At 42.0% G+C, this 26,755-nt stretch overlaps 1 protein-coding gene across 1 annotated transcript in view; it reads left to right on the top strand.

Annotated features, from left to right (window-relative positions):
* Positions 1–212: 212 nt before the first annotated feature.
* Positions 213–26,755, top strand: part of fgf10a (fibroblast growth factor 10a) — a 47,960-nt gene continuing 21,417 nt past the window's right edge. Inside the window, exons 1-2 of the mRNA XM_084746306.1 lie at positions 213–1,612; positions 20,461–20,564. Coding sequence (XP_084602432.1) covers positions 1,153–1,612; positions 20,461–20,564 — 564 coding nt within the window. The 5' untranslated portion in view covers positions 213–1,152. The remainder of the gene's footprint in view (positions 1,613–20,460; positions 20,565–26,755) is intronic.

Here is a 26,755-nt window from a genome sequence, read left to right as displayed (position 1 = left end):
GCACACATAAATACGCACAGCTCTTCAAAGCCAAGTGGTTTTCATAGACATCCAATTACACTAAGAGATGACATCTGGGCAACTGCAGCAGATAAATAAGGTGAAAGGAAAGACAAGATTCAGTCACCTCAGAGAAACTCCAGATAAGCAGAGAGAGCACCGGTGCTGATAGAGATAGGAGGGAGGGAGAGGCAAAGGAAAGAGGGAGGGGGCCAAAGGAGAGGGAGCCACACACAGGAGGAAAGAAGAGAGGCAACGCGCTGCTCCGGCTGCTCAGACTCCGAGAGGCAAGGACAGAGGAGAGACAGATAGGGAGCTCAGCTCACTGACAAGACGCACAACAAGAGAAGAGGCTGAGTTACACACTCAAGTAACTTCAAACCAGGAGAAACACAGAGAGAAAAGAAGAGAAGAAAGTCTGGATTCTGTGACTTTTTTTGTTTTTTGTGTAGCCTGCCTCACGTGGATTTCTCTGGACATTTTATGAGAAGCAGAATTAATCTGTTCTTTTGACTTCCTGTTTTTATTTATTCATTTCGTTCTGAGCAGTTTGGCATCTTTTATCCAGACCTACTCCTCCGCCTTCCAGTCATCCAGCTCCTTGAGCTGAAGAAGATAAATGGTCTGGTACATGTGTGTGTGAGTGTGTAGAGTAGATTTTGTATATGAATGAACTGATGATGAGAGTTTTTGCCTTTGGATGTGAAGATGTGTAGGTGTACGTTCAAACTTTAAAAAGGGATTTTGAGCGTGTGTGTGAGAGCAATCAGGAGCAAAGAGCGGCAGTCTTGGGAGGAGAGGGTGGAGGTGGTGAGAGGTCTTTGAGACGAGCCCCCCAGTTGTTCCCGTCGCGACTTGATATGAGTTATGGATGTTGACGCATTCCTGCGACGCTGCTGAGGAATAAACAGCACTTCACCGCCACCAGCAGAAACATTACCATCATTATCCCCGATAACGCTACATCCGTTAGACTTGTCTTCACCCCAGCTATTCTACAGGTTTCAACAGCAACAGTCCCAGTGAGGAGGACAGAGGAGGTGCAGCCGGTCGGTCAGGGGGAGCTTCTCCCACTCTCGTCCCCTCTCCCTGCACCCAGCTCAGCATGCCCCAGCCCCTGAGCACCTCCACAGCTCTCCCAGCTCCACTACCATGTGTAGATGGACAGTGACACAAGGTGCACCGGTCGCCTGGTTCTCCTCCTGCCCCTGCTGCTGCAGACCTCCTTCACTCCTCCTCTCCCTCATCTTCCTCCTCCTGCTTCTCTTGCTCCGACCTGCTTCGTCCTCACCCCTGTCAGCTTCGTCATCATCAGACTCTCAAAAGGATCACGATGCTCCCGGAGGGACTCCTCCTGACATCTTCATCTCACACTCACCACCTTCCCCATCATCATCACCCCTTCCGCTGCACGCATCCTCTGCAAGGTTGCCACGGGCGACTAATGTGTCATCGTCCTCGGCAACGGTCGTCGGGCGCCACGTGCGGAGCAGCTACAACCATCTCCAAGGAGATGTGCGCAGGAGGAAACTTTTCTCCTACCAGAAATTCTTCCTTCGCATTGACAGGAAAGGAAAAGTTAATGGCACCAAAAGTGAGGACGATCCATACAGTAAGTCAACTTTGGTCTCTTTGTTTCTTGGCATTCTAAAAGCATGGCAAAAGCAACTTGTGAGAATTTCTAAAGTTTTTACTCTATATTAAGCCACTTTATCTCCTCTCAGCCTTTTAAGTTTCACTAAAAATTTATAAAAGAGCTGCCGAACCCAAAGGGAAGTCCACTTTGTGAAATTTGCTATCAAACATTTTAATATCTGTCTAAGAGAACACTATGGCAAAAGAGGGACTGGTATTCTTCCACTGCATCTCAGAAGTTTCAGATCGTTTTGTTTTTTCAACCTTCAGCAACTGTGTACATTAAGACAGGTGACTGGGCAAAAGAACAAATAACAGAGCTGCGTGATCTTCATCCCTTTCTACCATGTGCACAGGCAGGCACGCACATTTGCCAGACTGCAGAGTTATAAGGGAAGGGAGAGCATGACAGTGGGAGAGGAGAGGAAAAAACAAAATGAGTAAGCCAGGAAGATAAAAAAGAGAGATGATCCACTGGAACCAATTAGAAATCGCCCAGAGAAAGTTCTTCTTTCTTTTAGGAAATATCTAAAACACAGCTATTACCAAACCCCTGGGGAGAATGACAAGTACACTTACTGCTCACTGCCATTGTGCTGCAGCTGTAATAGTGGTGGGCATATGCTAAGTATGAGGTTGTACGGACTCAGATGTAAAGTAATGACCATGCGATTCCTGCTCCTTTTTTCTGGTTGTGCATCTTGAGGGCTGTGAAATATGATTTTAACCTTTATTTATCCTGAGATGGGGTCACTGAGCACACATGGTCTTTTGTCAGCACCACTCAGCTTCACATTCACACAGTTACACTCTTTCACACTGCTTTTAGTTCTCCACTGTGGGCCACTGAGACGATTCACTGGTACCTTTAGGGCACCTTGAGATACCTTGACCGCAGTTTTCACATTAATAAATGCAAAATGCATGGAATCTCTTGTAAAATAATAAGAATGAAGATGCATGTAAAGAAACTGCATTAACAAAAAAAAAAGCTTTGTTTTCAGTTACTTGAAGGGATACTAGATTATTTAATGTGGGGCTGTATTAGATACTTATCGATCGGTCTTTGTATTACCTACAGTAGATGCCAGTCGGCATGTCCACAGTTTGGAGAGAAAGGCAGAAGCTAAGCAACATACTGTACGGCTGTGGACAGGCTCAGAATCAACAGGTATATTAGCCACAAAAAGTCCACCTAAAAAAAAAAGTGTTTAATCAGTTTAAGTGTATGCAATATTTAAAATGTTTTTACCACTTTGCCATCAGATGGTCTTTTCAGATGGGAAACTGCAATTATATGAGACAAATATTGCTGTTTCCCAACCAACCACACTCCATAGGCAAATTCAGGACCTTGCATGGAGGTTGCTGGTCTACCGCTGCCTTGATCTGTCACTTTGTTTGTGTTATTGTGTGACTTTGATGTTTTAAATGGATAGTTCAGATTCTCCCAAGTCACACAATAGCACAAACAAACTAACAGATCAATGCAGCGGTAGACCAGCAACTTCTATGTTCTGTGATGTAAAATGACTAATTTTGCCAATGGAGTTTGATTTGCTTGGAGAGAGCAATATTTGGCCAATGTAATGGAATTTTCATGACAGAAAGGGTTGTACACACACACACAGATATTGATTTTGTTTAAGTGGACCTTTTTTAAGTGGCTAAAACATGTTTTGTTACTGACCCTGTCCACAGCACCTCTTTGCTTAGATTCCGTGCTGGTGCTCTTCTCTGCTTCTCCAAACTGGGGTAGCAGCGACATGCATCTATGGTAGTTAAAACACTGACTGACAACTCCACATCAAACAATACAAACTTTGCTCTTAAAAACCAAACTGTACCACAACAGCTATATGGTATAATATATTTTTAACAACTTGTAAAGGTCACCAGAATCATTTATGACTTGATCCAGAACAGAAAAATCAGCTGTTATCATTCTGGACTCCACACTTTATCTTCTAGTTAAACACATCTGGAAGTTCTCCAGGACTGCCACAGTCTCTCTGGTCTCCACGCAGCTCAGAATAGCTACACTGCCTGAGGGCACATTGACAGTAGTTGTTGAGGGAGAACAGAACATTACTCCCACATTTACCTGCCCAGAGGTTCCCTGCCAGTTCACTGAATTAGATGGGTGACGTCCAAAACACAAGCTAATTTCTTAAAGATTATACAACAGGCTCTCACTGCGTTACGTCTACTGTATGTGTATGAATCCGCCACCGCATGTCAACGGGTGTGCGTCTGCGAATGTAATCTTCACAAATGGATTTTTTTTTAATCACTCACACACCTTCATACACATGTCATTAGGTTTGTATCCATCTGTCTGTGGGTCTGTGGTGCTGTACAAGCCTCTCCTGCTAAGAGCACGCACACATATACGTGCTCACACACACTTGAGCACAGAGAGGCCAGTCTTGCACATGGCCTCCATATGGCAAAGCCCACTTTTATTAGGGCCAGGGCCAGTGTGAATATGTGTGTGTGTGCGTGTGCATGTGTGTGTGTGTGTGTTTGTGTGTGTGCCACTCAGACACCAAGGCTCTGCCAGACATGGCTGAAGGAATTTCAATTAGCGTCTCTTCCTCCCTCCCCTCCCCTGCAGTCCTCTCTGACACACACACATGCATACATACACTTTTACACACATGCACATAAAGAGCTCAACCATTAGGGTGCAACGTGTCACTAACTATAATGGCATCAGGTCATGGCATTAGAGGCACAATCCATCAACTTCAACAGCTCTTGCCACTTGATTGTGGTGAGAAATAGGTAAGAATTTTTTAGAGGGAAAAAAAATAAATCTTATAAATATGAGGACTTGGCCATAAAGGCCAAACATTTCAGGTCATATTTTGTCTTGTTGGCAGCATTTTTTGTAGGCATTTCATCGAGTATCTACATGATAGCAAGTGCAGATGTTTAACATGTTTCAGATTAAAAAACGATGGGTGGAAATTTGGTGATAAACTGGAGAAATTCGGCTGCGATGATGAAATAATGGCAAAATAACATTTCTCTGCATAGTATCATATTTAATGTTCAGGTTCTTTTGCACTGACATCATTTGTAACTGTGGACAAACTTGCATGTGTGTCACCTCCTGCTATTTTGCATGCACCCTGAAAGCAGCAGAGAACAAACTGTACCCTTCAAACGAAACCAAACAGAACACATTTAAATTCTCCTCCACTAACTGAGAACATGGATGTGGTATTTGACATGCTAGACGTTTTCAGTACACTTTTTGCTTATTGCTCACTTATTTTAACATGCTACATTTTAACATCGTTCATTCATACTTTGAAGTTTTAGAGCTGATAGAAGCAAAACAACTGCTTCAAAGCTGCACACAGACTTTGGTACAAATTAGCCTGGTGCTTTGACGCAGGTTGCTGGCCTTTATATGCTCATTAAAAACACATGGATCTTCTGAGATAAAGCAAAGCTAGCTTGCTTAAAATCCTCTACATATAAAACATACTATATCATAAAATAAATCTCCAACACACTGTGCATAAAACTCAGGTGTTGCACATGTATAAGTTGTAGAGCTGGAACAATTACACGATTAGTCGTCAGCTCTTAAATTAATCACCAACTGTTTTGCTAATCATTTTCATTTTTAAGGTAAAAATGTCTAAACTCTGATTCCAGCTCCTCAAATGTGAATATTTTCTGGTTTGTGGACAAAACAAGACATTTAAGGACATCACCTTCGGCTTTTGGGAAATACCGATTGTCATTTTTCACCATTTCTGATATTTTATGGACCAAACAACAAATCTATTAATCGAGAAAATGATCAACAGACTAACTGACAATGACAATAATCATTAGTTGCAGCCCTTAAAAATTGAACTTATCTGCTTTAGGAAAGCATCAAATTGTAAACTAGCGAGGGGGGTAGTTGTTAGTGTTTTATCATGGTCTAGTAGTCTGGCAATGTTCAGGAGGTCAGATTGCAAATGAGCGTCATTACATGGTGTCAGAGGTGATGAAGAAGTTTCAGCTCCATCTCCGGGGTTGAGCCTCTCCTCCACAGCCAAGCCTTTCTAATCATCTTGTCAAAGCTGATGGCAGTACATCACTCAGGGCCCAGAGTCTGTATTGTGTGTGAGCGTGTGCTCACTGGTGCATGTCAGTGTTTGTGTATTTGTGTCCATGAATCAACGCCCATTTATCCCATCTCACCTCATAAGGCCTTCAAAATAAGGCACTCCCAGTCTGAGTATGGAAATCCTGTCATGTGATTAGCATTGATCCTGCTGCCACTGACCATAAGCAACAGAGCTGTCCTTGTTTTCTTCCCTCGACATTGTCCACGGACTGTCACATCTTGTTTACAAACAAACGAATAAAGCAATGAAACAAATGGACATGTGTTTGCAGTTGAACCACAGAATTGTGGTCGTGCGTAGCTCAATTAGCATGAATGGTGCCAACGCGACCACAGTGGGAGCTTTGATTCTCACTGTGGCCACCCGGATTGTAAAAGCTGCCACACATACTTATTGTTAACATTAATCACAGTAGACACGTTACCTACTGACATGAATTAATCCAACGCACCGCAATTTATGGAGAGCCTCATACACTGGACATTATTCTGATTTAGTGCAGCTTTTCCATGCCCAGGGTAATTACACAGGTTTGCCACCTCTTGCTTGACCTTTACCCATTGACCCATGTCAGGAAGCTTTGTTAATGGAAAGGTCAACACCACACATAGTGCATCACTTCTGGCTGTTCTGTTACTCTGACACTGTTAGTTATGGATATAGCAAGGGTAGGGTTTCCCCTGTGTATTGCAAACCCGGTGGCCCACTGGGCCTAAGTTGCCTCCCCAGCAGGCCTAAGCATCGGGGAATTTTATTTTCATAGGATGTATTTTTGAGATGTTTCTTTAACAATAGCTACAGTGGGGTAGCTCGGCTGGAAACATAGATATAATTGTTGGAAAGCTCATTAGCAACATCTATTGGTTAAGTCCATCCACTTCCAGTGTCCTCCACAGGACTTTATTTCAGAAAAAGCTTGTATAGTCATCAACAGTGAAAGAGAAATAATTCATTAAGACTGATTAGAACAATGTTTGTTAATTTAAATGCATAATATGAAACATTTAAAAACATCTGCAGCGACATTGCCCTCTGCCTGTATTTCTCATTATTTTCGCTGAGTTCAGGAAGCTTTACCAGTCCAAAGTGTCTGTATTTGATGCTCTGGGAATGACACACAACAATAAACTATCTTTATGGTGTGTTTACAAACAGCTCCTACCTTTTTAGAAGATAATTTTACAGGTCAGGAAAGTCACAATTAAATTTCTTTTGTTGTTGAAAACAAAGCATTCTATATATTGCCAGCGTCTTTGCAAAATTCTACCACAGCTGTTGTTATCTTTTTAAATGCGTGTTGAATAAATGATGGGCGATTCCAACCCTATTATCTTATTATAGAAACTATAGGGCTCTAACTTAATGTTGCCATCAGTCTGTTGCTGTCCTGTGCGGGGCTCCCGTCAAAGATACTTGCCACCAGGCCTACAACTTTATTATATACTACCCTGTAGGGGTGAAGAAATTCTCATTCTGAATTGAGATTAATAATCCATTGCGATATGACGTTGACAGGTGGTGATAGGTTTGTCAGTATCTTGAAACAAGACAAAATAAAACAGAGCACTGAATAAGAATAAAGGAAAATTCATGAAACAAGCAGACTTGTCTTGGAAATGTTACAATTAAAACAATGCTCTGGCACATAGATCCACTTGTCTTGAGAAGACTGGACAAAAACATTACTTGGTATATTGGAGATTTTTGCAGTTACACTCCATATTACTTAAATATGAATGACCATTTCTGCCAATGTGATAAAAATATATACATAGCTCATTATAATGACTTAAACTTAAACTGACTCAAAATAATGACTCGAGAAACTTTCTCAAAATAACAATTGAGATACTAAGATATTAAGATACTAGATACTAAGTCATTATTTTGAGATACTTACTCATTATTTCAAGAAAGTTACTCATAAGAGGATCTTTCACTGTACAGGATCTTTTTTTTTTCATCACATTGGTGGAAATGGGTTTCCACACTAAAAAGCACAGTGCACCAAGAAATGCCAAAATCTTTCTCTTTTTAAAACATGTGGAATGCAGAACAAACTTGTGTTTTAGAAACATCTGAATAAGGTCTTGAAAACCACAACCACTTCTTCTCATCTTCTTCCATAAACCTCCAATGACTCAGCAAGGTTAACGCAAAACAAGAATGTAACAAGTGCTTGCCCTTCTTGAATATATTTAGGCCTAACATCTTCTTGAAATTAGTCCCAGTCTTTTCCCTTTTTCTGTCTTTATTTTGCTGCCTCTCTCCCCTGCTCCCGCTCGATGAGCGCATTTAGGGTTCTCGTGGGAAAAGGTAACAGTGTGGCCTATAAAAGAGAGTTATGAGGAGGTACTGGACGCACCAGAGGTTAGTGTCAGCGTTGCTTTTCATTCAAAGCTACTTTGACATCTTCATGGACTCTTCTTTCTAACAGCCATAAATAAAAGCGTTGTACAAATGTCATTGTGTGAGCTTGTTCAGGAAATACTCAACCTTTCATCGAGTACTCCTGAAGCTGCCAGAGCCAACATCAACAATTACATTCAGCTGTACTCTGAAAACATACAATAAACATATACTACCTGCTCACTCCCTCTGATCCTTCCTCCAAATACATTCATTTTGCTTGTGGTTGAAACAAATAGGAAATACTCCTGAGTGGCTGTAAACAAAAATCATGGAAAACCATTCAAGATAATGAGTGAAATTAGTCAGGCTCAATCTGCCTGCATGAACAAACAAATACAATATTTTTCATTTTCAAGTGGCACTCTTCATGGTGATGTTTTGTTAATATAGAGAGTCTGGATCAAATCATGTCAGTTCTGATTCATCATGACTCCTTTACTGGAATCTACGGAGCAAACGCTGTCAGCGTCCTGTGGAAGCATTACATAATATTGATTATTATCTTACATAAGAGTAATGATATTTCACGGTAACAGACAGATAGCTTTGCCTCGTATATTTAGAAATTATTTAATGAATAGTGACACCAAGCCATGTTGTAAACTTTGGAGAAAGATGGATTAACTACTCATTTACTGGTGTTTACTCAAAGTTTAGTTATTTCATAATCTTTGATGCCTAATCTCAGATATCATCAGGCCATCAAAATCTAAAGAGCAGAGAGACATTCACAGTCTGGGAGGGAGGGAGTAGCACTGAGTGTACCTGCTTTAGAAATGTTAATGAGAAACTATTAACTAATTTAATTTAATTCCTGCATGATTTTTACAGTGTTACTGAGATTTAGGGCTGCAACTAATGATTATTGTTTGGTCCATTAAATGTCAGAAAATTGTTTTTAAAAATGTTGATAACTGTTTCCTAAAGCCCAAGATGAGGTCTTCAAATGTCTTGTTTTGTCCACAACCCAAAGATATTCAGTTTACTGTCACAGATGAGTGAAGAAACCACAAAATATTCACATATGAGAAATCAGAGAACTTTGCCTTTTTTTTCTTAACTTACTTGATTAAATTAAATTAACTGATTAATCAGTTATCAAAATAGTTGGCAACTAATTTAATAGCTAACATCTAATCAACTAATCGTTGCAGCTCTACTTGGATTAACTGTAGTAATAAAGAGACAACTGTCTCATACAGCATTCATTTGTAAAAACAGCACACATTTTTGACCTCCAAATTTGATTAGACTTGAGTGACTAAAATGGGAAGTTATGATCAAATTAAATTTCATCAGAAAAGTGGATTCCATTCACGTCTAAAGAATTGCATCATCAGATCCTTCATCACAAGAGTGAATGTGAAGGTCCAGAGGTCCAGATGCACGAGTGCCCTTTGACCCCATAACCATTCAAATAGGGTAATTTATGAACCGTGTGTGTGTGTGTGAGAGTGTGTGTGTGTGTGTGTGTGTGTGTGTGTGTGTGTGTGTGTGTGTGTGTGTTTTCATGCTTTGGATGTGTCTGGAAGGAAAATGCAGTGCTGACAATGATGAGAACAAGTCTCCACAGTTAATAAAAGTTTCCCATCAAGATATTGGTTAAGATATTTCTACATTGTTAAAGTGCCGTTTTTCTACTTTTGAAAGCTCAGTGTTTTTGCCAAGAGTCAGTGAGGACAATGACAGGATCTGTCTCATTTTTCCATCACTGTTTACATATTTCCTATCATCACTGCTTGATATTTTTCCCATGAATTCACTCCCCTGTCCATTAATGTGTCAGCTACGACAAGGCTGAAATAAGAGCCAGATTTCTGTAGGCAGACCAAGGCAGGCCTGCCACAAACCCCACCAGTCAGGCACCACCTTAAACAAAAGTCTTTCAGCAGCAAATCATGTTTCTGTAAGATCTTCTGCTGCTTTGGAGCGCCTCGGCCCTCTAAAGAGAAAATGGCTCCAAACATCAAGAGTCAATTACTATCCGCAAGGAATCTTAAGTTGGACATCTTTGTTTTTGATGGACGGCTCTTTTCATTGTTTATGTTATGTGGAGGATTCTTGCAGAGGACAATCATAAATATCTTGGAGAGAGGGAGAGAAAGGCAGAGGAACAGGAGGAGATGCTCGGACTTACAACTAGACCTCAGTGATTAAACAAATTTCTAAACAACCATCAAGATTTGGTGTGAAACATCATCTTTGTGTAACTAGTATATATACAAATCTGGTAAATGAGCCACATACACTTATCTGAAGAGTTGGATGCATCTGGTAGTATTCCTGAAGTGTTTTACAAGCCTACAGCGTTCATACAATCAATACGGAGAGGTATTTACTGTATGAATGCAAACATTTTGCCCCATTCAGCGCAGTTTTTGGCTTATCTCAGCACTGTGCTAACATGAATCAAACAGTTTATTGTTGTCTAAATAACAGATTATTACATTTGGTAACACATTGCAAAACAGAATCCCTTTGGAGTAAACAGTGATGGGGAAATTGTTAGCATCATTTACATTAAGACCTAAAACTTCAAAACTGCTGTATCTGGCATGTCTGAAAGACACTTTTTGTTGTGTAATCAAAAAAACTTAAGAGTATTCCTTTGTTCTAGACATACAGAACATTCCAATACCCATACAACAGTACTATTCATTAAGCCAAAAAACATTCCTATCCTATCCTATTCCTGTCCCTACACCTATGTCAAATGGGGTCCATCACCGATGGTTGACAGTCATCAACCACTGAGCCCTCTACCATTGCAACATCCTAATTTATCTATTTTATGGGTAGTGTAGTAGTGTATCGTGCCAGCCAGAGAATGGAAAAATGAAGGATGGGTTTATTCAAATACTCAAATAAGCACCCAACCCTAAATGCAGTATGCCAAAAATACCAGGATGACTTACTGCATCCAGTTGCATTTTGCAGCATGCAAGCCAGCACGTTTTTCTGGCAGTTCTGACCCACAATCCTCTGCACAATGGAAAATATGTCACACTGATTGAACTGCCAAAACAGCACTGTCATCCAAATCCCATACTTTTCTTTTTTTCTAAAATTCGCTGTGGACTGTGACATATGTATGAGCAAGAGGGTCAGAGTTCAAGATGCAATGTTATGACGAAGCAGTATGTCCCTGCTGTATAATTACTACATCCAACAGTATGTACTTTAAGATAACTGCAGAACATTGCAGTAAAAGTAAAGAGAAACAGCATGAAATTTGAAACAAACTGATGATTTGATTGTGAAGAAGAAAAAGAAAGAAACAACAATGAAAACATCCATGTAAAATAAGATTATTACAATTCAGTTTACAGTGCAAATCATTCTGTAGTTTAATGGCTTCATCTGTAGCAGAGTCATCTCTTCTGGGTCCATCTTAGTCCATAAGATGACCCTCTGTACTAACTAAACTGGGCTGAACAATGACCTCTTGTAGCAGGAGACAGAACAAGTTTCAGAATGATGTAAGCTTAATGCCCAGGTGAAAATAATTTAAAGTAATCTAGTCCTTTTTAGAGCTGAAGCCATTAGCAGATAAAATGCCTGGACAACTGACAGAGACTTCATCAGAAACTGTTTTGACAAACAATTAATCTTTAAGACATTACAGATTAAAGATTAGCTTGATGTCCTAAAGACAAACTCTCTGGTTCCAGCTTTTCCTCTGTAGGATCTCCTTTCGTTTTTCTTGCTTTTCTCTGTTTTATATCACTATAAATTGAATGTCTTGGCAATTTGGACCGCTCACAATGAGAATATTCATCGGTTTCTGTCCTGCACAAACTTCTTTCAGAAAACCAAAAACAATGAGCCCTAACAGTATTGTATTTTTTAAACATAGTTTCTCTACCAGCCTCGATGCTGCACTGGAAGTCTAATCCTCAAAGTGTCATTTTGGTGTTGGTCTGGTGCATGTGAACAGGCTGAATTCATGGCCAGTAAAGCAGTGGGAGGTGAAGAACAGCATCTGTGACAGATAACATCCAGGGCTGCTGCCATATACACACCACGTGCTGCAGGAAAAGCCCCCCACCCAAATACGCACACACCTTATGTTGCTGCTCCTCCACACTCACCCCTAACCCTGCTATACACACACACACACACTCACACACACTGCATGAAAGTGAGGCTCTTAATGGAGTCATCAAAGGTAGAGCTGAGTCCAGAGAGGCATCTGGACAGCCTTGCCGTTTGAACAGAGCAGCCAGGAATGCCAGTTAATTACCCCGTGTGTGTATGTGTGTGTGTGTGTGAACGAACATAAATGTATGTGTAAGGACGGATAGACAAAGTAAGAATGATACAGAGACAGAAAGACGCATGTGACAAACTGAATAATATCTGTGCATGTCCGTGCATAATATTTGTGGTGTAAAATAACAAGATTTCTAAAGCTGAAAGTCCAACGCCAACAACTCAGAAACCACAACAGTTGGGCAACATCGCACTGGCAGCTGAACTGTAAATGAAAAATGTGTGAAATGCAGACGACCGTCACAGCACTTTGCCTGAAAACATAACTCCTGCCGTGTCAGGCCTGTGAAATGTTTTGACAGAAACTGGCAGCTTTGGCACTTTATCATGTTACAAAGTCAACTGTGTTAAAGGAATCGTGAGTTTTTTCTCCTCTCGATCGAATCACCATTAACATCACTGTGAATTTCTCTTGGTTTCCTCCCAGCAGCTCTTAAACGTGTGTGACATAACTCGCTGCGGTCTTGCTGCACCCGGTAAAGTGATCTCAAATTATGCGGGACTGGAATGATGAGCAGCGCAGACGAGAAACTCTACGCTATCTGTTGGCCGGGCCGCTGGTATTTTTAAACTTTTCACTCAGGTGATCCCTTTTGTTTGATTTTTTTTAATAATCTGGGTTTGTTTTTCTTTTCCTACCGCGGCCAGTTTTGAAATCACACACAGCTTGAACGGTGTGTGGTTTCGGCTATTTCTGTCCAACAAGAGAGACACTGATGTGAGTGTTCTTGTCAGGGAAGGAAATAAAACCATTATGGGGGCAAGAATAAGCTGAATAATACAGTGAGTGTAGGTCAAATAGAACAATCATACTGCTAATGAAAAAAACACATGAAGAAACCCATTCAATGTAGCGCAAAAAGGGCACCCCATATCTGTTTAATATGATTTATAACCCAGAAACTTAAGATGAGCAAAACAAATTTTGAAAAGAAATCAGTTTACCAAATATGCTATTTGTAAAAAAATGTTGGCCGTGTTGAAAATCAGAAACAGGCCTCTGTTTTCTCAGCTTCGGTTTTAAACTGTCGGCCAGGCAGGCTTTGATGTGGCCACTTAGCGCAGGATGATACTGTTGTCAACCACATCAGTCTAAACCAATACCTCAACGCTCCTCAGAACACATAATATACAGCAGTTTCCACTCCAACTCAATATCTTCACCAGCACTCACCGAGTAAAAACTGCTTGTTCTCTCTCAGACTTCATAAAGAACCGGAAATATTCAACCAAACTCAGAGAACAAATAATGCAAAGGAAATAGTTTAATCCTATTAAAACCACAGGTTTGTGGACACGCAACAGCGGCCAAGAAGACTTGTTTGCATGCGTTCCACTCTTTGTTTTTTGAATCTTTACGGCCAAATACAGCAGAATTGTTTCACATTTTCGATATCGATATCTGATTTAAGCATACTGGTGGTCCATTATTTCTTTTCTTTTTTATCTTTTATCTTTTTTACTGGCACGGATTTTCTTTTCTTTTTAGTCTTTGGCGGTTACATGGACGTAAACTCTCATGTCACAATGAATACGAGACATCGTCAGTCACTCTGTTGCCATAGTTTTAAAGAGAAAAATGATCTTACAGTGTAGACCTCAACTGATGCAAATCAGATATGTAAAAACCCATAATAGTGCCATTTTTGCCTCGTAGAAATTTTGTTCTTTGGATATCACATTTTTATTTTACATCTAAGAGTGAGAAATAACTGAGTGGTTCATCCAAATATCTGCATATTGGACACAGAATAAAGGAACAAAACGATTTCCATTCTTTTCACTGAGGGGAGTTCATGACAGAAACAAGTCCACAAGTGACAATATTTCACAATACAGAGCAAGACCTTTCCGTGCTACAGGCCCGCTGTAGACCCGCTCACAGCTGGTCACCGTGTCGAGGTCATATTGTGAACAACCACAGTACAATCTTCAAAAACATCTCCTGGACAAAACAGTGGAAACATTTTCATAACCTCCCTTAACCTTTAGGTTCAGCTGGAGTCTCTCTGACCTGCTTTCCAAAGGGGCTGGGCAGGTGGGGGTTGGCAGGAGGTCTGTGAATGTGTGTGTTCCCCAGTGTGTGTTCCCTTTTTTGTGTGGATACGTGAGGATCCTGTCATGTATATGTGTCTGATTGTGTATATGGCTGCAGCTAGATTTTTTTGAATTATCGATTAATTGTTTGGCCTATAAAATGTCAAAAAAAAATTGAAAAATGTTAATCACAATTTGAGTCCAATGTGACATTTTCAAATTGTTTCTTTTGTCCAGTCAGCAGTCCAAAACCCAAAGACTCTTCATTTACTCTCATAAATGACAAAGAAAAGCAGCAAACCCTCACATTTAAGAAGCTGGAACCAGCAAATGCCTTCAACTTTTGCTTGAAAAACAACTGAAATGATTGTTGGCAACTGAAGTTCTTTTCATAGACTAATCATTACAGCTTACAGCTAATTGTGTGCGTGTCTGCTTACTTTGTAGAAGTTGGAAAAATGTTTTTATTACCAAAGCTCCATCTCACTCTCTTCAGATCAAATTCATCTGAAAAGTCATAACAGGTGTTTGTTTCAGCTCAACTTACAACTGATTTGACATATTTCACAAATCTTTAAAGGGTTCCCAAAGTTTTTCAGCTTGACCAAAAAGAGAAATTTGGTGTCTCATGACCCAAACAAGCCGGCGAGCCAGGGACAGTATGTTGGTATGTCAACTGTGGGCTTGCAAGGTAACGCCAGCAATCACGGCTAATATTGACGAGAAATGTTAGCTAGCTAAAAATACACTAGTCACTAACAAACGTGAAACATGAAGACAGGGAACAAACAATCAATTCTACAACGTCTCTTGAAAGTCTCAGAATGAGAAACCTGCATATTAAAAGAGAACTCAAACACGTTTTCAGGTCAAGGTTCATGAGAAGTGGTGTACCCTTGTGGGTTAGAGGTACGAGTCTGATCATCTCTTCTTCCTCTTTCTTCCCTCATGTTCTGCTAAAGGTAGAAAAATATCCCAAAATGTTTTTTTTTGTTTTGTTTTTTTAAAAGAATGATTTCTCAGAGAGGTGAAGGGAGTTTCATGTCAAACGGTAACTGAGTAACTGCAGGCTATTCAGACAGCACTGTACACAAAATTAGACTTTCTGTGCAGCAAGCCCACTCTTACTGTAGGCAGTGTGTGTTGTGATTGAAGCTACAGCCTTAGAGATCATAACAAGGACTTGTGCCTACAATATAGGCTGGGTATTGAACTTCGATACTTTTAAGGCACTGACCGACTGAGTATTGAAAAGTGTCATTCGATACCAAATTTCAACACGTAAGGAATAAATCTGATCATCAGAAACAAGCCATTAACGATGGAGCTTGCTTGTACCAAGATCTTATAATGCTGGTGATTGATTGTCGAACATTACACTGTGCTGTGCAAGAAAAACACTACATTAATCCAAAAAAACGGGAATTGTTTAGTTTTTTTTTTACTAACAGGTCTAAGAACAGCTTCCATGATGTGCAATGTAATTTTCTATTTATTAAAATGGATTAGGTATCGAAATAAGTATTGTTCAGGAACCGGTATTGAAGCCGGTATCGCTATCAAAATTTTTTGAATGGCCTTACTTGTCTCAAATGTCTCCTCAGTGTGATTCAGACACTGAGGTTTGCTGGGAAAAAGGAGGAAACCTGCTGACATATGTGACAGAAGATTAGAGTAAAAAGATACTGAGCCACTTAAAGAGAATGATGATGATGAAGACAGAAGGTGAGGGAGACAGAAATAAAAAAGGAATATAGACAGCAAAGCTAGAAAGTGACATGAGAAACAACAAGGCTGAGGAATTATTTTGTCTATGCAGCAGGAGTCTGGAAGTCTGAGACAACAAAGTAACAACAATCCATAAAATGTGGATTTAACATGAAGAAGATCACAGACTAATAAGTAATAAATGTGTCTGATTTGTAATGGTTTCTAAAAGGCAAATTTCCATTCCCATTTATGGAATTGACAGGGTCACACTGGAGTTTAGTTTTGGCTACAAAACCCATTAAACATCGTAGTGGTCTTTATGAAGTGGTTAATGAACAGTTTCTTACTGTTAGAAGGCCAGCTTGTGTTTATTTGTACTTGCAGCTCCGTTAGTGTTACGGTTTGAGTTTGGCTGGCAAAGAACCCATTTGGCTTGTTTTTATGAAGGTTGTAGTGTTGCCCTGTTACACACAGGTGTTTGCCCTTGGTAGGGCATGTTGATAGCGGAAAATGTCCATGCCTTTTATATTAAGAGAACTCTGTGCTATTTGTGCTTTCAATGCAGGGTCATAAAACTGTTTTTGCTTTGCACTTAAAAACATAAATTCATAATTAAGATGTTGGGGCTGAGATCCAGGGGGCCACAAGGAGGGAGAAAAAATGTTTCGTTCTGTTCTTTTCGGTAAAACAGGAAAAAATACGAGGCAAGACAAGGTGTTGAATGATGTAAATTAGATTGTAAAATAAGAAAAGTTAAGTTTTAAGAGCAATGTAGGTCAAGTACCAGAATTTAAACCATTTGTGAATGTGCATGACGGCATCTGCGTGTGTTTACCACAAAAACCTGCTGAATGGGCCTGTGTTACAAGCTCAGGTCCTGTTTTTCTCCATCTCCTTGCCATAAACTCTGTTGTTGCAATCTAATCCTTTTGTTGCAGCCTGGCCTTTTAACTCACAGGCGGACGGGCTGCTTCTGGTAACTGGTAAAGGGGCCATAAAAGAGCCCTGCGCTTTGGTTTTTGACAAACCACATCAAACAGGAGGAGGGAGAAAGGGTTTGAACAGGTGGACCGGCCTTTAGCGCATGCAGCACAGACAGATCTTATTCTGACAGATCACAGCTCAGAAATGTCAGCTGTGGTGCAGTGAAATGGAACATTTTGAACCTGATAGATCAGCGTTGTGTTGCGGTACACGTCTGTGTGAGTAATGGACTTAACATAACAAGCCACTATGATGCACTGTGAGCTACGAAAATCTTCTTGAAGTTCAGAGCTTTAACAAGCCTTTAGTGACCAAATAAGGGAACTGCGGGGATGGATTAATGCCAGTTTACGTCACCCAAGGACTACACTTAACAAAGAGCAACAAGGCCAGAAACTATTAAAAAACAACAAGACACATGCAATAGAAAATTGTTTGTCACTGCAAGACATCAAATTAATTTTATGCCCTTTTCAGACAATTCCAAATGCAAAACAGTCTTTCATTGAAATTACAAAGCAAAGAGAAATAATAGACAACGGGAGACAAGAGGGACACATTCTGCAGTCAAAAAAAAGTTCAAGAAAGACAGATATCTCAACACCCAGAGGTTCAGAGTGAGGACGTAACTGTAAAACACAGCAGTTTCAGAACAGATGCTCTCAGATGTCTATATCTACAATTAACTAGACCCATCCCCTCATCTCTTTGACCAAAACAAAATCACACCATGACTGCAGGACAGTGCAAATTTCTGTGTAAAGGAAGACAGCGGGGGATGAAGACAGGAAAGGGGATCAGGTTTAAAGACGGGTATGATTTACTGTAGATGAGCTGAAGCTAAAAGGGGTAGTTTTTGAAAAGGGGTTGTGTGAGGTACTTAGTGATAGTCACTGTATGACCTACAGCAGATGGTGTTCAGCACGCATCCGGTTTGGAGTAGCAGAGAGGAGTACCAGCACGGAAAGCAAGCAATGAACTGCTATGGACAGGATTGGCAACAAAACGTGTTTTAGCCACTTACAAAAGGTTCACCTCAAATGATCTTAATTAGTTTAAGTGTGCACTATTTTTAGAATTTGTTGATCGCTTTACTTTTCTGTTTGACTGCCTTCTCCGGTGGGAAACTGACATTACGTAAGCCAACTCTCCATGCCAACCAAATTCCATTGACAAAATGAGTAGTTTTACCGAGCAGAACAAAGGAGTTGCTAGTCTACTGCTGCTTTGATCAGTTAGTTTGTTTGTGTTATTGTGTGACTTCAGTTTTTTTAAAAGATCAGTTCGGATTCACCAAAGTGAAACATTAACACAAATAAATAAATATTAACTCGAAGGTCACAGGAGTTGATGATCTACTGCTGCCTTAATCTTACTGATTTCCTCTAAGGAGTTTGGTTGGTTGGGAGAGAGCGATATTTGGCTTATATAACAGTGGTTTCGCAGTGGCTCTGACAGCAAAGTAAAGCAGTGAAAATATTCTATATGTAGCATGCATTTATACAGATATTGTAATTTTTTAGGTGGACTTTTTATTAAGTAGCTAAAATACCTTTTATTGCTGACCACTCTGGTACTCCTCTCTGCTATCCCTTTAAATATTCTGGACTTCTGCCTGAAGCTGTCTCTCTTCAGTCTTTCATGGTACAGTACTACTACAGTATATTCAGTAAATTCACTCTTTAGAGAAGAAGTACTGTACACAGATTCAGTTGTTTTTTGGCGATGCAGTACGGCATAAGATTGTCAAACAGGAAATGGTCTAATTACTGACACTTTCAAGAATGACTTTAACAGACCTCCACAGATACTCTGGATATAGTGTCCTCTTTTCTCACTTCATTCTTCCAACTATTCCTGCAACCAGGCTTCACTTCCTACCGGCCCCTTTAGCTAATCCTCTCAAACCCCTGACAGTTTTATGGCTTGGTGTAACTGGTTTTAGGATGAGAGAAGAAAGGGCCGGCAACCACAGCTTAAACCAGTAATTGGTTCAGGCTTGAAAACTGATACGGACGCCTTGACCTCTTGCCAGTCTGGCAGCCACAGAGCCTCTCTCCGTCCTGTCCGTGTGCCCGCCTGCCTGAGCTCCCCTGGTCAGAAAAACAAACATAGAACGGAGAAATGTTTTTTCCTGGCTTACACCTTGGTCCCAGGGCATGCAGCCCGCAAACTAACCAGCAAATGAACAGGGGGCAAGAGGCCGGTCTGAGGTCTGCCTGTCACATAGTGAAGAAAAAAAGAGACAAGACTGGGGTTCACTTGTGCAGAAGAAACTCAGATGATTCAAGTTTCTCCTGCAGGATTTTCAAGCTATTTTTCAAAATTATAGAATCCCAATTAAGATTGTTACATGCAGACCTATAACCTCATACTCCAAGATGCATCTTTTCACAATTTAAATTTATGAGAACACAATAAAATATCCATATTTGCAGTGATCCTATGATCACTTAAACAACTGCTCACATTTTCTTGGGAACAACCCTAACACTTGCCAGAGGCAGTAAAGGTCATGAAGTCAATTATGAACTTTTCCGAACAATTCTGACAGACAGTTATAGGGCTGCAACTAACTATCATTTTCATTAGCAAGTAATCTGTCGATCATTTTCTTAATTAATCAATGTGTTGTTTGGTCCATGAAATGTCGGAAAATGGTGAAAAAATGTTGATTGCTTATTCCCAAAGCCCAAGGTGTCATCTTCATATGTCGTGTTTTATTCAGCTTACTGCCATGGAGGACTAAAGAAACCAGGAAATATATTCACATTTGAGAAACTGAAATCAGAGAATTTGGTCTTTTCATCTTAACTCAAAACATTAAATTAGCAAAATAGTTGGCACCTAATTTAATAGCTGACAATCAATTAATTGACTAATCGCTGCAGACCTAGTCGATTAACTGTCAGGGTTAAGTCAGTGCTGGGGTCCAATTGATTGTAATTTACTGTATATTCTAGGTTGATCATTCATCAACAAAAAAAAACTCGCTGGTGATTCTTTAAAAACAAAATTCTCTCAAACTAGAGTCTAATATGCCTCTATTGTGGGCATCATTTACATGAAAATGTTTGGAAACCCCTGATTAAAATCATTTTTAAGTGAGCACGTTTTGATTTATGATCACTTTTCTTTGGGAGAAGATGACAATTTGGGTTTTGGGCCATAAATATGTATCTAGTATCAGCAAAATGTAAATGTACATGGATACAATATGTGAGGAACCAATCTACACAAAATTTTGTCTGTCTCTCTGTCCTCGCTGCACCAGGTATTTTGGAGATCAAGTCGGTGGATGTGGGAGTGGTGGCCATCAGGGGCCTCAGCAGTAACTACTACCTGGCAATCAGCAAGAAAGGAGAGCTATACGGAGCGGTGAGTAGCTGTAATTTGATTAATATAATAATAATACTAGAACTGCAAGCAGTTATGAACGGGGGCCAAGCCTCCCCGCGCGAGCCGGTCCCCGCGGCCCTCGGAAGCCGCCGCCGCGGGCCCCGAGGGACGCGGGGCTCGGGGCGATCGCGGGGACGCGCGCCGTCGTCCGAGCCGCGGCCTTCCAGTTCAGGGTAATTGTCAGGACACAGCCTGATGCTGAGCTGCAGTATTCACTGTAGTGGGTGTGCACTGTTAGTGCCACAGGCAGAATGCGTGGCGATTTTGTTTTGTTGTAATAAATCCCGCCCACTTTGACCAATCATTACGTAAGTTTGCGGTTGGCCTCAGGAGGGAGTCCACATCATGCACAGCGAATTTCGTACGAATCCGAGCAACTTTTCGGAAACTCGATGTTTTTGGGTTTGTAGCGCCCCCTATTGGCTGATCCGCACCAAATTTGGCACAGAGGCTGTGGATGACCTCTGGAAGCACCGTCTTAAGTTTGAAGTCGAAAGACTGTAGTTTGACCGAAATATGACACAACATGTGTTTTTTAAGCTAGCCCAGAAATCGTTCGGTTATTATTAGCGCATTTTTTGTCGTGCAACAATTCTTTTGATAACTTTAGATCAGACACGTCTAGACATCGTATGTGCAAAGTTTGGCGCAGATGGCGCTTAAACTGTAGGAGGAGTTCGAAAAAGTAGGTTTCGGACATGTGGCGACTTAGCGACGGGAATTTTCGGCGAAAGTGGGCGGGGCCTACGTCAGAAAATCCAGCGCTTTTCAGGGAATACGGCAATATAAGATTTTTCAACGTGTCACTTAAAATGTGAAAGTTATAGGCAAAAATGCGTTATAGCGCCCCCTAGCGGAGCACACGTGTGATTTTCGGTAGGCAGGATCTGAGTCCTATTCTACATGTACCCATAAAATTTCAAAGCCCTAAGTATTATACTTTGGCAGAAATTAATTTTTTTTGTTTATCTTGTCATAAGCTCCGCCCACATCGACCTGTCATGACCCCCTTGAAGGTGTGGCCTCAGGAGTGGCCCTACATCGTACGGACCAAATTTCGTAAAAATCGGTGCAGCCGTTCTAGAGATATAAACTTCCCACATGTGTAGCGCCCCCTAGTGGCCGACATTTGCCAAATTCAGCTCATAGGCTCCCGGTGTCATGCCAACCAAGGATCTCTGATTTGGTGTCGATAGCATTTACTTTGACCGAGATATGCAACATTTTCCATTTTTACGGCTAGCTACGGAAATTTGTTCGTTAATAATTCGCGAAATTTTCAACCCAAAAAAAATCTTTTGATAACTTAAGCTCATGAGGACCAGAAGAGTGTACGGGCCATTATTCGTCCAGATCGAACAAAATCCCTAGGAGGAGTTCGAAAAAGCAGGTTTGCCAGTTTTCGCGATTTTGCGAAAAAATTATTTAGGCGGAAGTGGGCGTGGCCAATTACAAAGTGACTCAGCTCCATTCAAGGAATAGGGGGATATAAGGTTTTTGAATGTGCGACATACGGTGTGGGAGTTATAGGCCAAAACGCGTTTTCCTTGCTTATAGCGCCCCCTGCAGGCGGACGTGTGCAGTTTTTTGCGTCTGAGGTACGTGCGGGGGTGTGGGCCAGCCCTCCAAATTGCACCGCCCTACCTTGCACGGTTTAGCCTGCAGTATGACTTTTATCGGGAGAAGAATAAAAATAGAAAATAACTAGAACTGCAAGCAGTTATGAACGGGGGCCAAGCCTCCCCGCGCGAGCCGGTCCCCGCGGCCCTCGGAACCCGCCGCCGCGGGCCCCGAGGGACGCGGGGCTCGGGGCGATCGCGGCGACGCGCGCCGTCGTCCGAGCTGCGGTATTCATGACCAATCATTAGGTAACTTTGCGGTCGGCCTCAGGAGGGAACCCACATCATGCGCAGCGAATTTACGACGACTCCGAGCAACTTTTGGGAAACCTGATGTTTTTGGGTTTGTAGCGCCCCCTATTGGCCGATCCGCACCAAATTTGGCACAGCGTCTGTGGATGACCTCTGGAACGAGCATGTTAAGTTTGAAGTCAAAAGACTTTAGTTTGACCTAAATATGACACAACATGCGTTTTTTGAGCTAGCCAAAAAAATCATTCGGTTATAATTAGCGCATTTTTTGGTGTGCAACAATTCTTTTGATAACTTTTCGTCAGACACGTTTAGACATCGTATGTGCAAAGTTTGGCGCAGATGGCGCTTAAACTGTAGGAGGAGTTTGAAAAAGTAGGTTTTGGACATGTGGTGACTTAGCGACGGCAATTTGCGGCAAAGTGGGCGTGGCCTACGTCAGAAAATCCAGCGCTTTTCAGGGAACACGGCAATATGAGATTTTTCAACGTCTCATTTAAAATGTGGAAGTTATAGGCAAAAATGCGTTATAGCGCCACCTAGTTGGGTTTGTAGCGCCCCCTATTGGCCGATCCGCACCAAATTTGGCACAGAGTCTGTGGCTGACCTCTGGAACCACCGTGTTAAGTTTGAAGTCAAAAGACTTTAGTTTGATCGAAATATGACACAACATGCGTTTTTTGAGCTAGCCAAAAAATCGTTCGGTTATAATTAGCGAATTTTTTGTCGTTCAACGATTCCTTTGATAACTTTAGATCAGACACGTCTAGACATCGTATGTGCAAAGTTTGGCGCAGATGGCGCTTAAACTGTAGGAGGAGTTCGAAAAAGTAGGTTTCAGACATGTGGCGACTTAGCGACGGGAATTTTCGGCGAAAGTGGGCGTGGCCTACGTCAGAAAATCTAGCGGTATTCAGGGAATACGGCAATATAAGATTTTTCAACGTGTCATTTAAAATGTGGAAGTTATAGGCAAAAATGCGTTATAGCGCCACCTAGTGGAGCACGAACGATTTTCACGTGCGATTTTCGGTAGGCGGGATCTGAGTCCTATTCTACATGTACCCATAAAATTTCAAAACCCTAAGTGTTATACTTTGGCAGAAATTAATTTTTTTTGTTTATCTTGTAATAAGCCCCGCCCACATTGACCTGTCATGACCCCCTTGAAGATATGGCCTCAGGACGGGGCCTACATCGTACGGACCAAATTTCGTAGAAATCGGTGCAGCCGTTCTAGAGATATAAACTTCCCATATCTCTAGCGCCCCCTAGGCGCCAACATTAACCAAATTCAGCTCATAGGCTCCCAGTCTCATGCCAACCAAGGATCTCTGATTTGGTGTCGATAGCATTTACTTTGACCGAGATATGCAAGATTTTCCATTTTTACGGCTAGCTACGGAAATTTGTTCGTTAATAATTCGCGGAATTTTCAACCCAAAAATAATCTTTTGATAACTTTAGCTCATGAGGAGCAGACGAGTGTCCGGGCCAATTTTCGTGCAGATCGGACAAAATCCCTAGGAGGAGTTCGAAAAAGTAGGTTTTGCAGTTTTCGCGATTTTGCGGAAAAAAAAATCGGGGCGGAAGTGGGCGTGGCCAATTGCAAAGTGACTCAGCTCTATTCAAGGAATGTGGGGATATAAGGTTTTTGAATGTGCGACATACGGTGTGGGAGTTATAGGCCAAAACGCGTTGTCCTTGGTTATAGCGCCCCCTGCAGGCGGACATGTGCAGTTTTTTGCGTCTGAGGTACGTGCGGGGGTCTGGGCCAGCCCTCCAAATTGCACCGTCCAAACTTGCACGGTTTAGCCTGCAGCATGACTTTTATCGGGAGAAGAATAAAAATAGAAAATAAAAATCTGAACAATTACAATAGGGTTCCCAGCACCGCTGGTACTGGGAAACGCGTATGCTTGCATCCGCGTTCCCCAGTCCCCGCGGGCTTGGCCCCCTAATAATAATAACTAGAACTGCAAGCAGTTATGAACGGGGGCCAAGCCTCCCCGCGCGAGCCGGTCCCCGCGGCCCTCGGAACCCGCCGCCGCGGGCCCCGAGGGACGCGGGGCTCGGGGCGATCGCGGGGACGCGCGCCGTCGTCCGAGCTGCGGTATTCATGACCAATCATTAGGTAACTTTGCGGTCGGCCTCAGGAGGGAACCCACATCATGCACAGCGAATTTAATCCGAATCTGAGCAACTTTTGGGAAACCTGATGTTTTTGGGTTTGTAGCGCCCCCTATTGGCCGATCTGCACCAAATTTGGCACAGCGGCTGTGGATGACCTCTGGAACGAGCGTGTTAAGTTTGAAGTCAAAAGACTTTAGTTTGACCTAAATATGACACAACATGCGTTTTTTGAGCTAGCCAAAAAATCGTTCGGTTATAATTAGCGCATTTTTTGGCGTGCAACAATTCTTTTGATAACCTTTCGTCAGACACGTCTAGACATCGTATGTGCAAAGTTTGGCGCAGATGGCCCTTAAACTGTAGGAGGAGTTTGAAAAAGTAGGTTTTGGACATGTGGCGACTTAGCGACGGCAATTTGCGGCAAAAGTGGGCGTGGCCTACGTCAGAAAATCCAGCGCTTTTCAGGGAACACGGCAATATGAGATTTTTCAACGTCTCATAAAAAATGTGGAAGTTATAGGCAAAAATTGCTTTATAGCGCCACCTAGTTGGGTTTGTAGCGCCCCCTATTGGCCGATCCGCACCAAATTTGGCCCAGAGTCTGCGGATGACCTCTGGAACGAGCGTGTTAAGTTTGAAGTCAAAAGACTGTAGTTTCACCGAAATATGACACAACATGTGTTTTTTATGCTAGCCAAGAAATCGTTCGGTTATTATTAGCAAATTTTTTGTCGTGCAACAATTCTTTTGATAACTTTAGATCGGACACGTCTAGACATCGTATGTGCAAAGTTTGGCGCAGGTGGTGCTTAAACTGTAGGAGGAGTTCGAAAAAGTAGGTTTCGGACATGTGGCGACTTAGCGACGGGAATTTTCGGCGAAAGTGGGCGGGGCCTACGTCAGAAAATCCAGCCCTATTCGGGGAATACGGCAATATAAGATTTTTCAACGTGTCGTTTAAAATGTGGAAGTTATAGGCAAAAATGCGTTATAGCGCCACCTAGTGGAGCAGAAACGCGATTTTTGGTAGGCGGGATCCGAGTCCTATTCTACATGTACCCATAAAATTTCAAAACCCTAAGTATTATACTTTGGCAGAAATTAATTTTTTTTGTTTATCTTGTAATAAGCCCCGCCCACATTGACCTGTCATGACCCCCTTGAAGATATGGCCTCAGGACCGGCCCTACGTCGTATGGACCAAATTTCGTAGAAATTGGTGCAGCCGTTCTAGAGATATAAACTTCCCATATCTCTAGCGCCCCCTAGGCGCCAACATTCGCCAAATTCAGCTCATAGGCTCCCAGTCTCATGCCAACCAAGGATCTCTGATTTGGTGTAGATAGCATTTACTTTGACCGAGATATGCAACATTGTCCATTTTTACGGCTAGCTACGGAAATTTGTTCGTTAATAATTCGCGGAATTTTCAACCCAATAAAATTCTTTTGATAACTTTTTGTCTTGAGGAGCAGAAGAGCATACGGGCCAATTTTCGTGCAGATCGAAAAAAATCCCTAGGAGGAGTTCGAAAAAGCAGGTTTTCCAGTTTTCGCGATTTTGCGAAAAAATTATTTAGGCGGAAGTGGGCGTGGCCAATTACAAAGTGACTCAGCTCCATTCAAGGAATATGGGGATATAAGGCTTTTGAATGTGCGACATACGGTGTGGGAGTTATAGGCCAAAACGCGTTGTCCTTGGTTATAGCGCCCCCTACAGACGTACATGTGCAGTTTTTTGCGTCTGAGGTACGTGCCGGGGTGTGGGCCAGCCCTCAAATTTGCATCGTTCAAACTTGCACGGTTTAGCCTGCAGTATGACTTTTATTGGCGGAAGAATAAAAATAGAGAATAATAATAATAAGGAGTATAATAAAAATCAGAACAATTACAATAGGGTTCCCAGCACCGCTGGTACTGGGAAACGCGTATGCTTGCATCCGCGTTCCCCAGTCCCCGCGGGCTTGGCCCCCTAACTAGAACTGCAAGCAGTTATGAACGGGGGCCAAGCCTCCCCGCGCGAGCCGGTTCCCGCGGCCCTCGGAACCCGCCGCCGCGGGCCCCGAGGGACGCGGGGCTCGGGGCGATCGCGGGGACGCGCGCCGTCGTCCGAGCCGCGGCCTTCCAGTTCAGGGCAATTGTCAGGACACAGCCTGATGCTGAGCTG

Source organism: Lutjanus erythropterus, chromosome 20 (assembly GCF_056507025.1).
Source record: "Lutjanus erythropterus isolate fLutEry1 chromosome 20, fLutEry1.hap2, whole genome shotgun sequence".
NCBI classification, from domain to species: domain Eukaryota; kingdom Metazoa; phylum Chordata; class Actinopteri; order Lutjaniformes; family Lutjanidae; genus Lutjanus; species Lutjanus erythropterus.
This window is presented reverse-complemented; position numbering and strand designations above follow the sequence as displayed.